The 16,117-nt window shown below is 35.1% G+C and overlaps 1 protein-coding gene across 1 annotated transcript in view; it reads left to right on the top strand.

The window, feature by feature from the left end:
* The window catches only part of THSD7B (thrombospondin type 1 domain containing 7B), a 1,096,947-nt gene that overhangs the window by 990,495 nt on the left and 90,335 nt on the right, over positions 1 to 16,117 (top strand). Inside the window, exon 18 of the mRNA XM_066232872.1 lies at positions 14,104 to 14,245. Coding sequence (XP_066088969.1) covers positions 14,104 to 14,245 — 142 coding nt within the window. The remainder of the gene's footprint in view (positions 1 to 14,103; positions 14,246 to 16,117) is intronic.

Raw genomic sequence — 16,117 nt, 5'->3', positions numbered from 1 at the left:
AACCTCTCACATTTCTGATTCACCAGTAACTTTAGTTTTCACTGTATTCACTTCTGATCAGATTTGCTATGACATCATAGTAATATTACTTTATTATATGCTATCTTCTTAGCTGTGAAAAATACTTTAATAATAAAAACTCACTGTACTTATAAAATCCCACACTCCCAGAAGTGAGAGTACTTATATTTATTATCCTCATTAAACTCACTAGCTATCCCAAAGTCTTCAGGGTGTTATCTGATCATTGTTTTCTCTGTCCAAGCTAATGAGAAGGCTAGAGTACACTGGCAATTCTTGGATTGTCCGTCACTAATATACTCTCTGTTGAAACCTATATATCAAAGTATGTTTTATGGGCCTAAGCCTATTTCAGGGACTGGGAATATCAACAAGACCAAGTTCCAGCCCTCATGAAGCTTAATTCTCATAGAAGAAAGATACATAATTTTAAACAAATAAACATCTCAAAAAAGCATTAATTTAATATATAAAATGTCAGTTGGCAATAAGTTATATGGAGAAGAAATAATGGAGAGGAACAAAAAGTGACATGGAGGAGTTACTGATATTTTACATGGCATGATCGAAGAAGGCCTCTCTAATAGGGTGCAGTGACTGAAAGAAGTAAGGGAGCAGATCATGCAGGTCCTGGAAGAAAAGCACTGCAGACAGAGGGAACAGCAAAAACAAAAGCCAGAGACAAGGAAATGCTTAAAGTTCTCTAACACCTAGGAGGCCAGAGTGGTGAGTGGAGCAGTGAGCAAGCAGGACAACAGAAGGCCGTGAGATTCATACATAGTGCAGAACCAGATTGTGTAGGAGTTTGTGGGCCATAGAATCGAACTTGAGGTTCACACTATGTTGGGAAACCACTGAAGTATGGACGAAGGGAGTTAAATGATCTAATTTTCATTATTTAGAATGTTAATTCTAGCCCTAGAGTTCAACACAATTCATAGGAAGGAAAGAGCAGAATCAGTTATGAGGTTATTGCTATAATCTAAGTGAAAGGTGGTAATAACTTTGATCAAGGTAGGACTGGTATAAATGGTGAGAAGTAGATAGATCATCAAGTTTATTTTGAAGTTAGAGCTGAAAGGACTTGCTTAGGTTATGGTTGTAAGGTGTGAGAAAAATAAAGTGGTCAATGATGGCTTCAAAGTTATTTCCTTGCCTGACCTGTGGTGGCGCAGTGGATAAAGTGTCGACCTGGAAATGCTGAGGTCGCCGGTTCAAAACCCTGGGCTTGCCTGGTCAAGGCACATATGGGAGTTGATGCTTCCTGCTCCTCCCCCTGTCTCTCTCTTCTTCTTCTTCTTCTCTCTCTCTCTCTCTCTCTCTCTCTCTCTCTCTCCTCTCTAAAATGAATAAATAAAATAAATTAAGAAAAATTTAACAAAGTTATTTCCTTGAGAGCTGGATGGCTAAAGTTGCCATTAACAGAGTTAGGAAAGACTAAAAGAGGATTCTTGGGATGGGAGATTAGGAGTTTTTTGTTGTACATATAAGTTGAAGCAGTAGTTTGAGGACAGTGGTTCCAAAACTAGTTTGTATATCAGAATCACCTGGAGGACTCATTACATCATACATTGCTCAATCCCACCCCAGGAGTTGTGGGTTTTTTCTAACCAGAGTTTTTGATTCATTGAGTCTGATATGAGGCACAATAATTTTCATTTTTAACAAGTTTCCAGATGATGTTTATGCTGCTAGCCCTGGGACCACACTTGAAGAACTGCTATTCAAGTATTAGGTGTATCAACAGAAGAGGTTGGCTAGGGTAAAGAGACTGCCTTTATCATTAGATGAGAGGAGTTCAAACATAGATACTGAAGTGTTTCCTGCACCATACTGCTGGAGTGCCCCTTTTGGCACCCTGTCTTCTACTTGCTCCTAGTTTATGGCAGTGGTAGATGTGTATTAGCCCATGCCTACATGGTGAGCACTGCTTTTGAATTTTGATTTTATTTCCTATTCTGTCATGAAGAACCCTGAGGAAGGAAATATTCTGAATGTTATTGTTCTTCCAATACATGAAGAATTGACACAGGGTCCCCTCTGTTGGTGTCCCCTCTGGTTAGGCCCAATTTATCTAGATCGGATACAGGTACCAACCTATACCCATATTCATTTCCTATAGGGAGAGAGACACTTAAGAGATTAATTTTTCTTACAGGTATATTCTTAAAAAATGTATTGAAAATAAATGTGAATTTTCTAGGTACATACTTAATTTAATAATTATTTTGTTCTGAAATTAATCCTGATATTTAAAGACACAAATAGTTTTCATGGTAGAGAGAAATAGTCTAATAAGAATAAGAATAAACATCCCTGAACTCAGAAAATTATAAGGCACCGACGAAAAAAATTGAAGAAGATATAAATAAATGGAAGCATATAACCGTGTTCATAGATAGGAAGAATTAACATTATTAAAATGTTCATACTACTCAAAGCATTCTATAAATTCAATGCAATTTCGATCAAGATACCATTGGCATATTTCAGAGAACTAGAACAATACTCCAAAACTTATATGGAAACACAAAACCCTGATTAGCCTCAGACTTCTTGAAAAAGAAGAAAAAAGTTGGAGGAATCATGCTACCTGATAGCAAACTATACTACAAGGCCATAGTAAGTAAAACAGCATGGTACTGGGATATAAACAAACATATAGATAAAGGGAACAGAATAAAGAGTCCAGAAATAAACCGATGCCTTTATAGTCAACTCATATCTGAGAAAGAAGGCAAAAACACACAATGGGGCAAAGAGAGTCTATTCAATAAATTGTGAGAAAATGGGATAAATACATGCAAACAAAATGAAACTAGATCCCCTTCTTATACCATACACAAGAATAACTTCAAAATGGATTAAAGACATAAATATTAAATTAAAAACTATAAAAATCCCAGAAGAAAACATAGGCAGTTAAATCTCTGACATTGTTCTTGATAATATTTTTTTATAATATATCACCTTGGGCAAGAAAAACAAGAGAAAAATAAATGAATGGGACTACATCAAACTGAAAGATTTTTGCATAGCCAATAAAACTATCAACAAAATGAAAAGACAACCCACTGAATAAGATAACATATTCACTGATACAACTTATAAGAGCTTAATATCCAAAATGTATGAGGAATTTATAAAACTCAACACCAAAAAAAAAAAAGACACAAACAATCTAATTTAAAAATGGGCAGAAGACCTGAATAAAGACTTCTCCAAAGAGGATATAGAGATAGCCAATTTAGTTTTTTACTCACTAAACTGAAAACCACAAATGTTAAAGATGTTCAGTGTCACTAATCATTAGAGAAATGCAAATAAAAACCACAATGATATATCACCTCATGCCTATTAAAATGACTATCATCAATAAGTCAACAAACAACATGGGTTGGTGAAGATGTGAAGAAAAGGCAACCCTCGTGCACTGTTGGGAATTTATATTGGTGCAGCCACTGTAGAAAGAATCCTAAAACACTAATTCAAAAGAATATATGCACCCTATGTTCATTGCAGTGTTATTTACAATAGCCAAGATTTGGGAGCAGCCTAAATGTGCATCAGTAGATGAATAAATAAAAAAAGTTGTATGTTTACACAATGGAATATACTTGGCCATAAAAAAAAGGAAATCTTACCTTTTGCAGCAGCATAGATGGACTTGGAATGTATTAAACTGAGTGAAATAAGCCAGTCAGAAAAAGACAAGTACCATATGATTTCACTCATATGTGGAATCTAATGAACAAACAAGAAAAATACAGACAAATTCAAAACAGAACAAAGGCTGACAGTCTTTGTGGGAAGTGGTGTCTGGGTGAGGAAGGACTGAATGAAAAAAAAGGGGGAAATAAGAAGACACAAAAAAACTCATGAACATGGACAACAAACTGCGATGATTGCCAGAGGAGGTGGAAGAGGGCATAGAGATGAATGGTGATGCACAGAAACTTGACTTGGGGTGGCAAACACACGAGGCAGTGCACGGATGCTGTGTTGTAGAATTGTGTACCTGAAACCTATAAATCTGAATAATTTTGTTAACCAGTGTCACCTAATAAACTCAATTAAGCAAATGAACATCCACCCTTTTTAAAAAAGTTACAGTTTATGCTTCTAAAATAAAATACAAACCTAATTTTTATTTATAATAGAAACAGTTTTGCAATTATCATCATGACAGTCTATCTAATGGAAAAATCCTTTTGATAACCATTTTTTATTAGATTGGTGGCTCTTAAATATTTTTGACCATGATGCACTGAAGGAAATACATTTTATATCACAAATGAGCACATTCTCTGTTATTTACTTGTGTATATATATCAGGACATATTCTCATTCTGAGTATAAGATAGATATTTTCTATGTTATACTCTATCAGTTTTAAAAGTGCTGTTTTTTTATTCACTAAACTGAAAACCAAGATAGCATAGTTAAGAACATAGTCTCATAAAACTGATGGAGTTGGCATCTTGACTCTTCCCTTTTCTAGCTGTGTGATCTTGATGAAATTACTTAAGTTCTCTGTGCCATTTATAACATGGAGGAAATAATAGACCTACCTCATTTAATTAAATGAGTTCATTGATAGAATATAAAATAATGACTGGCATATAGTAAGCATTATCAAAGTGCTAGTTATTGATATAATGTCACAACTTAATATTTGAAAAATATACTTCTTTGGAGGACTAAGACCAACCTCATTCATGTGTCACCTTACCTTCCAGCACATAGAAATTAGTATATTAAACTTAACTTCCTCAAAGACAAATTCAGTAAATACTTTTATTTTATAGGGAAGATGAAATATTCCTTTTAAATTTTTAAACCCTTAACATGTTCTTTTGAAATTTTTAACATGTTCTTTTAAAATGTAATTATAAGTCTTTTGGAAAGACAAGGTATGATCTCTTGAAAATACAAAGTATGAAAGGAAAATCCTCCCTGAGATAATGTTTTATTCATTGCTGCAGTGACTTGCATTTAATGTATTCCAAAAAATAATACTACTTGTTTAAACTGTTTGGAAACCTTACCAGAAGAGTTTTTAAGGAGAGCAATTGATTCATATAGATAATAATTTAACCACTTTATAACTTACAAAGGATTTCATATTCATTTTTATCTTTAAATCTATAAGTCTATTATTTCCCAAATGTGTCATGTGGAATTCTAAATTGATACATAAAAACGAGACCCTTACAGAGTCATAATGTACATTGTAGTAGTTGAAGATAATCTTCAAAACCATATAACCCAAAATTATAATGGTTCAAATAGAGTGTAATTTTATTTGTCTGCTACAAAACAGTCCTAAACAGGTTTACTCAAAGGGAAAAGAACAAGCTGCTTTATGTAGACATTCTGGGACCCAGGCTAGTGGGAGAGTCTGCCATCTTTAGGCTTGGCATCCAGAGTCATCCCAGTTGTCATATTCCAGCTCACTGGAAAAGGTGCAGAGAAGAAATGAAGACATGAGCAAGACTGTAGGGTCAGGAGCAGAGTGTCAAACACAGATTTCCACTTCCCTTTCATTTGTCAGAACTCAGTTGCATGGTTACACCAACTGCAAGGAAGGCTGGGATATGTGGTCCCATATCCCTTGGTTCTATAGCCAAGAAGAAAGAAGAGAATGAATTTTAATGACTTAATAGAAGACTGTCAAATATAGTAAAAAACTATGTGAAAATCCTTGTCTTGAACTGTTTATCTCAATGTTTCCTAAATACATTTGTTTTTGGAACCCTCTTCTCCCTCGAGATCTATTAACACACTGTAGAAACCAACATTCTTTAGAAAAGTTTGCTAATGGGAGACTAGCAAATCACATAATGTAAAGAAACCAAGGATGACAAGAGAAAACATTTTGACTTTTTAAAATACTGATTTTAACACATATGGAAAAAACAGAAGAAACAAATGTTCAGTTTAGTCATCAAACACCCATTCTTGTCAGCTGTCCACAAAGAGCTTCATGGGATCTTCCTAATGATAAGGTCCTCACTTCCCTCAAAAGTAAACTCTGTATTGACTTCTGTGATAATCTTTTTCTTTACTCCCCAAGTGGCTGGACATACTAGCTTAGCTCTTCTTAGGTTTAGAATGTTTTAAAATATCTTTATATCTAGTTTTCCTCTATTTCTGTCTTTTTTCTTCCTAGTAATTTATTGGTAAAGAAAACAGGCCATCCTTCCTATAGAAGTAACCAGTCAGTCTAGTAAATTTCACCCCCATGTGAAGCTTAGTATGTTCCTCTGTTCCTGAATTTCTGTAAATTGGGCATTGGATACAGGGGACTAATCGATTCAGATTTCATTACTTTGGCCAAGGCTCCATAAGAAATGGGCTCTTTCTCAGAAGGCAAACAATGTATGGCTATCTCTTCTTGTGAGTTTAACTATCACTGGTGGTCAGTTCCTCGACTCTTTATCATGTAAGAAATACAAAAAAAAATTGTATCCTTCCTCACTTACTTGTGGAACTACTTCTATAAGGAGAAATTTTACCCCAAGAGCTGTTGAATTAATTACTGACCCATTCTATATAGAAGAGACATGTACTTTATTTACCAGTTTTCAAAACAAGGAGTTGTTTCCCTATATCTTTTACTGCATGTGACTACTTTCGTATAGTTATGAAATCATACATTTAAATAAAGTTTATGTGTTTTAATATTTTTCAGTTATCATCTGTATTAATGCTCAGATTATTTGTTCCACAAACATTTTAATAAGAACTTTGGTGGTTGTTGTTAGCTTCCCTGGTATCAGATATGATAAGATGTGTCAGGCTATTCTTACACATTTCCTTTGTTTCTTTAAAAAGCGCTGGCCTCTATTAGTAGAAGGCTCTTTAATGCCACAGGAAGAACTGTAGGGATGTCCATGCCAACGGGGTTCCACAATTTCTAGGCCACTTCAGTAGGCAGAGCTTTGAAATATATACTATTGTTTTTCTCCTTTTGAAGATGAACTGTTTCATGAATTTATAATCTTACATCTATATCTTCTTTTTTCTATAATAAGAATCAATTTTGTCAAGGACCTGGGAGATTAAAAAATACAATATATCATAATTACACATTTGCTTTATTCCACATAATACAGAAAACGTTCTCAGAATAACAATACCTATACTACCACTATCCTAAGCACTTAAAAATATTGTAGTTTTTTTCATAGACCCTTGTTATTCTTTTACATTTATATTTTATTTGTGTATTTAGAGTATACAGCCATTATATAAATTCTATGTGTAAACTTGGCCCACCACACTTTTCTGCCAGTATCCTGGGAATTCCTGGGGAATTCCTAGAACTCATTGAAGTGATTTTCCTTGAGTTCTTGTATGTGGTTAACAGTCTATCTGTGGTCATTTTATTCATAGTCATCTTTGCTGTACATAAAATTCTTAGGTCATGATTAGTTCTTTTTTCTTTATTTATCTTTATTATAGTTATGCATTTTTTTCTGGTATAAGGGTTTCCTGTCAAGAAGTCTAATAATAATAATCTGATTTTCTTTTGCCTTTATAAAACATCTCATATTCTTACCTAGATACTCAGAGTATTTTTCTCTTTAAAGCTTAATAATTTTACTAGGTTATGTCTTGGTATTAGTGATTCTGATGTAGTTTTAGGCTTTTTAAAAATTGTCTTGAAACTTTTTTTGTGTTCTATTCTCTTAGGTTTTCTTTCTCATAAAATCTTATTATATGCATGTGGCATTGTTTTGCCTCAATTTCCTACTCACCAGTTTTTCTCAAAAATTTTTTTAAAAGATTTTATTTCAATTTTTTCTTTATTTGTTATTTTCTGAAGGCATGATTTTGTTGTATTTTTCTTCTGTTTTTTTCTAATTTTATCTTTATTTCTTTTGAAAATGATTTTTCTTTTCTTTTTATTTCCTGAGTCTTATCCCTTGAGTTTGGGTTTTTGTAATTCTTATTTATGTTGATCTTTTGTATCTTGTTTTATTTTCTAAATAACTGTTAGCTTATTTTGAAATAGTAGTTTCATGTACATCTTTTTGCTGTGATTTCTAATCTCTGGGGATGTTATTTCCTGCCTTTATTCTCTTTTTCCTCATAGTACTATTTTGTGGGATTTGGATTTGATCCCTTGCTTTGCTTACTTCTCTGTAAAATCAAATTTTGTGAACTTTTAGATATAGTTGAGAATTCTTTTTTCCTACATTCACTTTCATGATCTAGAGTGTTCTCTCTCTCTCTCTTTCTCTTTATCTCACTCTCATTATTCAAAAGTACCACAGTTTATTTTGTGAGATTTTACTGGATATTTCTTCCTTCTGCACTTTGTTTAATGGCCCTTCCTTTTCCTTCATTGCTAGTTTTCCTGTTGTGCTCAGATTGGAAACTCTTCCCATTAGTTTCTTTGCAGGAAGTCTTCCTGGAAGGGAGCTTTGGCTTATTAACATTAAAGGTTCATTGGACACAGACTGAATCAGCCCCCAAAACCTCTCCATGGAACCTTTATATTCACTCATTCTAGAAGTATGAAAAAGCTCTTGACTCTCAGGTGTAATTTTCCATTTTGATGCTCTGGAGCAGTGGTAGTCAACCTGGTCCCTACCGCCCATTAGTGGGTGTTCCAGCTTTCATGGTAGACAATAGTGGAGCATCCAAAGTATAAATAAAACGATAGATTTAACTATAGTAAGTTGTTTTATAAAGATTTATTCTGCCAAACTTAGCGAAAATCTGACATAAAGTACTTGGTAATTATTATTATATGCTTTAACTTGCTGTAACTCTGCTTTATAAATTTTATAAAGTTACTTCCCTACTTTATAAATTACCATTACTGTGGAACCAGTGGGCAGTTAGAAAATTTTACTACTAACAGAGATACAAAAGTGGGCAGTAGGTATGAAAAGGTTGACTACCCCTGGAGTATGTCAGATATTTATTTTTTCCCTTTTTTTTTTACCTTCTGCTTTCTCCTATTGGATGCTGATATCACAGAAGTGCTGTAACTTCAGTCATTGGCTTCAATTGTTCATAGTGCGAGTTTTGTAGAGATAATTTGTCATTTAATTTTACTCAGCATATTGTCTATAAAATTTTTACATTACTGTCCTTGTTGCAATGTAATGTACAAAGAACTTTTTTTTTACTTCTGTAATTATCCCCTCAGAAAATCTGAGAAAAAAATTTTAAATATGAGAGTATGACTAACAATTCTTCATGTTCTAATTTTCAATCCTAGAGGTTTTCTCATCCTTTGTCAGCCTTGAAAATAGGAGTTCAATTTCATTGAAAATTTCCTTACAAAGAATTGCAATTGTGTTTTGTGAATTGTTTTACCCATTTTTTCCAACTAAGAAAAGTTTATAGCATATATCCATTGTTGCCTCATGAAAGATATAGAGAAAACTAGCAGAGTTACTGAGAGGAAGGCTAATCAGCAAGATGAGGGAGAGACCATCTCAGAATTATCAGATGAGCCTTGTAATATAATAAAGGCATTGGGTGTCCACATCTGATGAAAGCCAACAAGGTCAGGTCTTGGAGTCATGCTTATCTCCAGACAAGCAATTTTCAGAGTGACTTAAATACAACAGTACATGGAATTATGCCAGGTTTTTATTAAATTGTGATTGTTAATAGTTCAGTGTTAATGAGAAAAATATCAAATTGTACTTTCTTACTTGAATTTATTTAAAATATCTAAATTATCTGTGATTTTTGTGGATAAAGTTGATTTATTAAAATCTATATTAGTTTAATATTAATTTAATGATTGATTCTGTTATTCTGAAACTGTCACCTAGATTCTATAGAAAATTCAAAAGAATAGAGAAATGGTTCTATTCCCTCAGGTATACAGAGATCTACAAGAAGTCCTTTCATTCAGGTAAAATGATCATAATCCATTTGTCTATTAATGCCAGCTTTCAAAAGTCCAGTCATGTTGCTCAAAAGAACCAAAGTATTCTACAGAACAGATATTTATTCTTTGCACACTGTATGCCACACCTAGAACAAGGCTCTCAATGTCCAAGAAAATTAAGGCATGGCCTCTTTCTTTAAGTAACCCACAGGGAGAAATTTACACACATTAATTCACATACAAGTGCAGTGGATATATGTACCAGATGAGGTAATTCCATATATAGGGATGCAGGAAAGCCAGGATCACAAAGGGGATCTGTGATGTAATTTTGATAGATGAATGCAAATATTCAGGTTAGGACTAAGGGTGAAGGCCTAGATCAGAGTGATTAACTCTTCCGTAGACTGTCACCAAATTTCTGGCTGACCAGCACTGGTCCACAGAGTGGTGGTTGAAAACCACTATGATTATAGTAGTCATTTCTTTTCTGCAGAGGATATATTCCAAGACCTCCAGTGGATGCCTGAAAACATAGATAATACTGAACCTTATATAAGCCATCTTTTATTTCTATGTATCCATACCTTTATACTTAAAGAAATATTCTTTGGCATATCCAGATTGCCAGCATCACTACTCTTGTACTTTGGGGCCATCTCTTTTCCTAGCAAATAAACTTGACCTAAATGATATTTATCTTTATAATGAAACTGGTCCAGAGTTGACTTTAAGTTAGCAATCCACACATTGCTTTCTCACTTTTTTATTTATAAAGTTGGCAACATGTCTTTATATAACTGTTCTAAAAAATAGGAAATCCAGGTTTATATCTGAGCAATCTTGGTTCATTAAAGAAATTATCTGATGTGAGCCTCCTTTATTTATTATTCTTTTTCTTAGCACCATCCCCATAACCCTTGACGAATTCATTATTTTATGAACTTCCAATAAGTGGCTGAAAGGCAGAAACCATGGGCCAAACCAAAAACAGAAGGCTAATATGTTCCAAAAGGAAAATTTATTTTAAAAATGCCTAGGTGCAAGTGGTCTGAAACCAGCAAAGGGTGTCAGCCCCAAGCTGTAGGAGGGAGCCGTAGATATAGGGGCTGGGGCGGATTAGGGTATCTTGGATTATGGCCTTGGTTACTGGCTTGACAATGAGCAGGAGGTAGGTGATTCAGCTGCACTATCATCTTCTCCACAAGTTCTTCTGATGTAGCACAGGCCTAATCAGCATGCACCTATCTGGTGTCCTTGGTGAATTTCAAGACAGCCAGGGTCAGGTATTTCCCAAGAAAAGCTGAGTCCTGGCACTTCAGAGAATTATCTGTGAAATTTCTCACACAAACTCTCTGTTTTCCTTTGGATACAAAATAAAGATTTTAAGATTCATGATTTAGCCCCTTTCAAGACTGGCTGTCTCATTTTCTAACCTTAAGGTCATGTTCCTCCCAAATGTTTGTTTCCAAGGACACTTCCCAGATTCTTCTGTGAAGACAAACATCTTGCTGCATTTCAAAGCGGAGGCTAGGAAGCCCTTAAAAAAGAATAGCAAGCAAATTAACCAATTTTACAGTGGGATATGAGAATTTTCTGTTTTGTGCCCTTCTTCCTCTTTAGGGCCTGAATTGTTCTCGGGATGGCAGCTGAATAGCCATTTTATCTGTCAGTGGCTAACAGAATGAAAAAAATAAGGAGAAACACTAACCCATTTATTGCTTGTAAGCAGTGCTAGAACAGGTTTTATAAGGCAGAATGTGAAACTGTTGCCTAAGATTAGGTTGGATTATGTTTGTAGATTTTAGTTACTCATGCTCCCCTCTTTGCCTATTTCTAGGAAAAAGTGTTAGTAGGAGAATTAGCTACAGTGTTGGTTTCCAACATGTTAATTTCTAGAAAGTGATTATCAATGTCTACATGGTTATGAATAATAAGTTAGGTTCAAAAGAATATTTTAAAATCATATCCACCCATCTTAGAGACTCTACTGTGAAGAAATTCTTAAATGTTATCAAATTATATCTTTTCTCACCTTGGTTTAGATGAGGAAATAAGATACAGGGTACATAAGTCAGTTGTTCAGGTTACTTAGAAATTCCATTTGTATGCTATTTTCTCTTTTGCTTTATTTGATGGCTTAGACTAAGCTGGTACTTAAGTCTTTACACATATTCACTTGCTTCAGATATTGGTTTTTTATATGATAGAAAAGAAGTAATCAGGAGTATTTACCAGGAAAACTTAATTTTATTTCATTGGCAAATTTTTAAAGTTATTTTTCCTTCTCATGTGGACAAGCAAATTAATTAGTGAACTAATATAAACTATTGGTAGGCATTTAGCATGGGATTTATTTGCAGATAATTAAGAATAATTACTGGTTTTAATGTGCCTTCTTGACCACTCAATACAATTAAATTATAAACTTACAAGTATTGACAAATTATCCAACTATAAAATCACATGAATAGTAAATGTCATTCAATGGTTCCAAACACTTAAAATTAGATAAATTTGTGGTGTTTCTCTGCATAGTTCAGCACAATCAAACATTATCATTTTGACTGATGGTGAAGATTCGGTTTACAGGTTGTGCTCTTGTTACAATATCTAAAAATTAAAAGAAATAAAAAAGAAATAAGCCTGACCAGGTGGTGGTGCACTGGATAGAGCATCAAACTAGGATGCTGAGGACCCAGGTTTGAGGCCCAAGGTTGCTGGCTTGAACACTGGTTTACCAGCTTGAACACAGGGTTGCCGGCTTGAGTGTTGGATTATAGACATGATGCCCTGATCACTGGTTTGAGCCCAAAGGTCACTGGTTTGAAGCCCAAGCTTGAAGGTTTGAGCCCAAGGTCACTGGCATGAGCAAGGGGTCACTCTTTCTGCCGGAGCCCTTCAGCAAGGCACATATGAGAGAACAATCAATGAACAACTAAGGAGCCACAATGAAGAATTGATGTTTCTCTTCTCTCTCCCTTCCTATCTGTCTGTCCAGTCTGTACCTCTCTCTTTCTTGCAAAAAAAAACCACAAAAAAACAAACAAACAAACCGAAATATAGAAACAATAATTTGGTGACCTTAAGTCAGAGATATTTATTTCTCCTGTGGCTTAAGGATCTCTCTGCCACTTTAGATTTCTGGGTCTAGAATTGTGTTTTTGTGACCAATGTAGTGATATTTATTGAAAAACCATTGTGTAAAATATATACCAGGCTTTCACGGAGTGATCAGGGTAGAATCCATGGCCTATCAAGCCCTCGAAGAGTTTATAAAGAAAGGAAGAAGTCATGTTAATATAGAATAATATTATTATAAAGGTTGGTGTAATATGTAAATGTATGTGCATGTATACATGTTTAGGAGCAAGTCCTGTAGAGTAATTTCTGAGCATGGGTGGAAAGAGGAGAAGAATTTATCATTAGTAAAAGATAGACTGTCAGTGATGAAGGCCTGATTATGAGAAAGGGAAGGATAGGACGTATGACAGTTGGTGGAAAGTCTACCATGGGTAACGCCGTGGGAGAGGATATGGCAGGCAGGTTTATTTGACTCATGGACATCATAGGAGTCAAAGCTATAAGAGAACATGTGGACTCAAGGGAAAGTGATACTTCCATTTCTGCTGAAGAAGCCGTGGCACACAGTGGCTCATCTTCAGTGGCTTAGTGGACCTCCCAAATAAGAGGAAAGTTCTGATCTATTGGCAATACTGATTTCATAATTCTCTATGTATTAAAAATATAATTTTAAAAATTAAAATTTTTTCATTGAGGGTTTAAAAATAATTTTCTCATTAAAATTTTCTATGTGATTATTTCTATTGGGCTAGACAGGGACACAAGGACAGTGTCTTCCTTTTTTCATTCATGTAAACATTCAAACTGCATTATTCTCTTACTAAGGGACAGAGTATTTGAGAGTACAGAATACATTTAATTGATGAAAATACTCTCCATGTGCCTAATTAAACATGGGAGATTAAAAATGTAGGCTCTACCATAACATAGAAAAAGAAATAATCGTCAAGTGACAAAACCAAAAACTATTTACATTGAATCATATGATGGTTTTATATTCTAAACATTATATTTAACATTTTTAACAATTTCTTGCCTGTAGTTATGGTATGCATCTCTACATGTATACAGGTAGTCACAATGTGTCAGCCAACTCTGGATCTTTTCTAACTCTGCCTGTCCTTTGAATTTCATAGTCATGTGATCCCCACACAATGCAGAGAAGGACCCGCCATCTGCTACGGCCCTCGCTGAGCTCAAGGGCATGTGCTGAAGACTCCCAGGTGCGCCCTTGCCTCCTCAATGAAAACTGCTTCCAGTTCCACTACAACCTGACAGGTAGAGTTGTAATCCACAGCCATGACCTTTTCCCTTAACATTGATAACAGAAGAAGGTTTGCATGTATTTTCATAATACAGATTAAGGATTGACAATAGAAGGTGTGGATATATTGCATAACAGGCTGAGGGTTTCACATTTCTATAGCCTCTTTATGAGAAGAAATGCCCACTCTTAGAATGTAGAATTGGCAACACCACCTGGAATCTCTGAATTCAAAGATTTGGCGAAATTTAATAATAAAGCTGAATGAAGCCATGATAAACTGAAACAATAAAACATATCAGGGAGCCTGACCAGGCAGTGGCACAGTGGATAGAACCTAAGACTGAGACATACAGGACCCAGGGTTTCAAGGTTGCTGGCTTGAGCATGAAGTTGCTGACTTGAGCATGGGATCATAGACCTAACACCATGGTCACTGGCTTGAGCCCAAAGGTCACTGGCTGGAGGCCCAAGGGCACTGGCTTGAGCCCAAGGTTGCTGGCTCAGCTGGAGCCCCCCTAAACCCCCATCAAGGCACGTGAGAAAGCAATCAATGAACAACTAAAGTGCCACAGTGAAGAATTGATGCTTCTCATCTCTCTCCCTTCCTATCTCTCTGTCCCTTTCTCTGAGTCTCTCTGTCTCTATTAAAAAAAAATAAGTCGGGATGTTTTACCATTTAGGAAAGAATATAATCATTCTGTCATAGAATTTAGCCTTTTAATAGTGTCTATTATTTTGAGAAATTCAAGCTTGTGATGTACTTGCTCTGTAAGTCTTAATAAGGATGGATGGTAGGCCTGCCTGGACATGAAGTTCTGAGAGGCACTGGAATGATAACAGCCTCATTATTCAGCCACTGCTCAGTGTCTAAGACTAAAGACAGTTCAGTTACATTGATCTGCCCCCCACTACTTCCTGCAGTAGCAGGTATACAAAATGCCAGAAAATGTGGAACCATGTTAAATCTCAGTATTGACTTCAATACTGACAACCATACTGCCATATGCCTACAGAGGCAAAACTGTATTGTTTTCTGAAACAAATTCCTCACTGAAATAACAGGAGCACTGCTGAGATTTTTTTTTTGCTCTGTTCTGTGGTTTACTAATTTTAATTGATTTAAATTTATTGTGTTTACATAGATTCGTGTCCCACCGAATACATCCCCCCAACCCCTTGTGATCCCCTCAACATCCCCCTTGCCCCTCTCCCCTGAACGCCTTCCCCCCTCCCCCCCAGGATTTGCTTTTCTGTTCTCTATAATGCTATGATATATATATATATATATATATATATATATATATATATATATATATATATATATATATAATTTCACCAATCTCTTTCCCTTCTCTGATCCCATCCTCTCATCCCCTTTCCCTCTGTCCGCTTTCCCTCTGGTCCCTTTGATCCCGCCTCTGCCTCTATTCTGTTCCTCAGTTCACAATGTTCTTTGGATTTCTCAAATGAATGAGATCATATGATATTTTTCTTTCTCTGCCTGGCTTATTTCACTTAACATAATAGGCAGTAAGCTCTTTGACATCTCTCGCAGCAATATATTTGCTGATTTACCTCCATGGGCAAGTGAAATAAATAACAGGATAAACAAATGGGACTATATCAAACTAAAAAGATTTTGCACAGCTAAAGATAATATGAACAAAATTAAAAGACAAACCACACAATGGGAGAACATATTCGACAGTATGTCTGATAAGGGATTAATAACCAAAATTTATAAAGAACTTGTAAAACTGAACACCAGGAAGATAAACAATCCAATCAAAAAATGGGCAAAAGAAATAAATAGACACTTCTCCAAAAAAGACACACAGACGGCTACAGGCAGATGAAAAAATGCTCAACATTACTAATCATTA

Source organism: Saccopteryx bilineata, chromosome 5 (genome assembly GCF_036850765.1).
Source record: "Saccopteryx bilineata isolate mSacBil1 chromosome 5, mSacBil1_pri_phased_curated, whole genome shotgun sequence".
In the NCBI taxonomy this organism is placed as follows: domain Eukaryota; kingdom Metazoa; phylum Chordata; class Mammalia; order Chiroptera; family Emballonuridae; genus Saccopteryx; species Saccopteryx bilineata.
The sequence above is the reverse complement of the archived record's forward strand: the minus strand, read 5'-3'. Positions and strand labels throughout refer to the sequence as shown.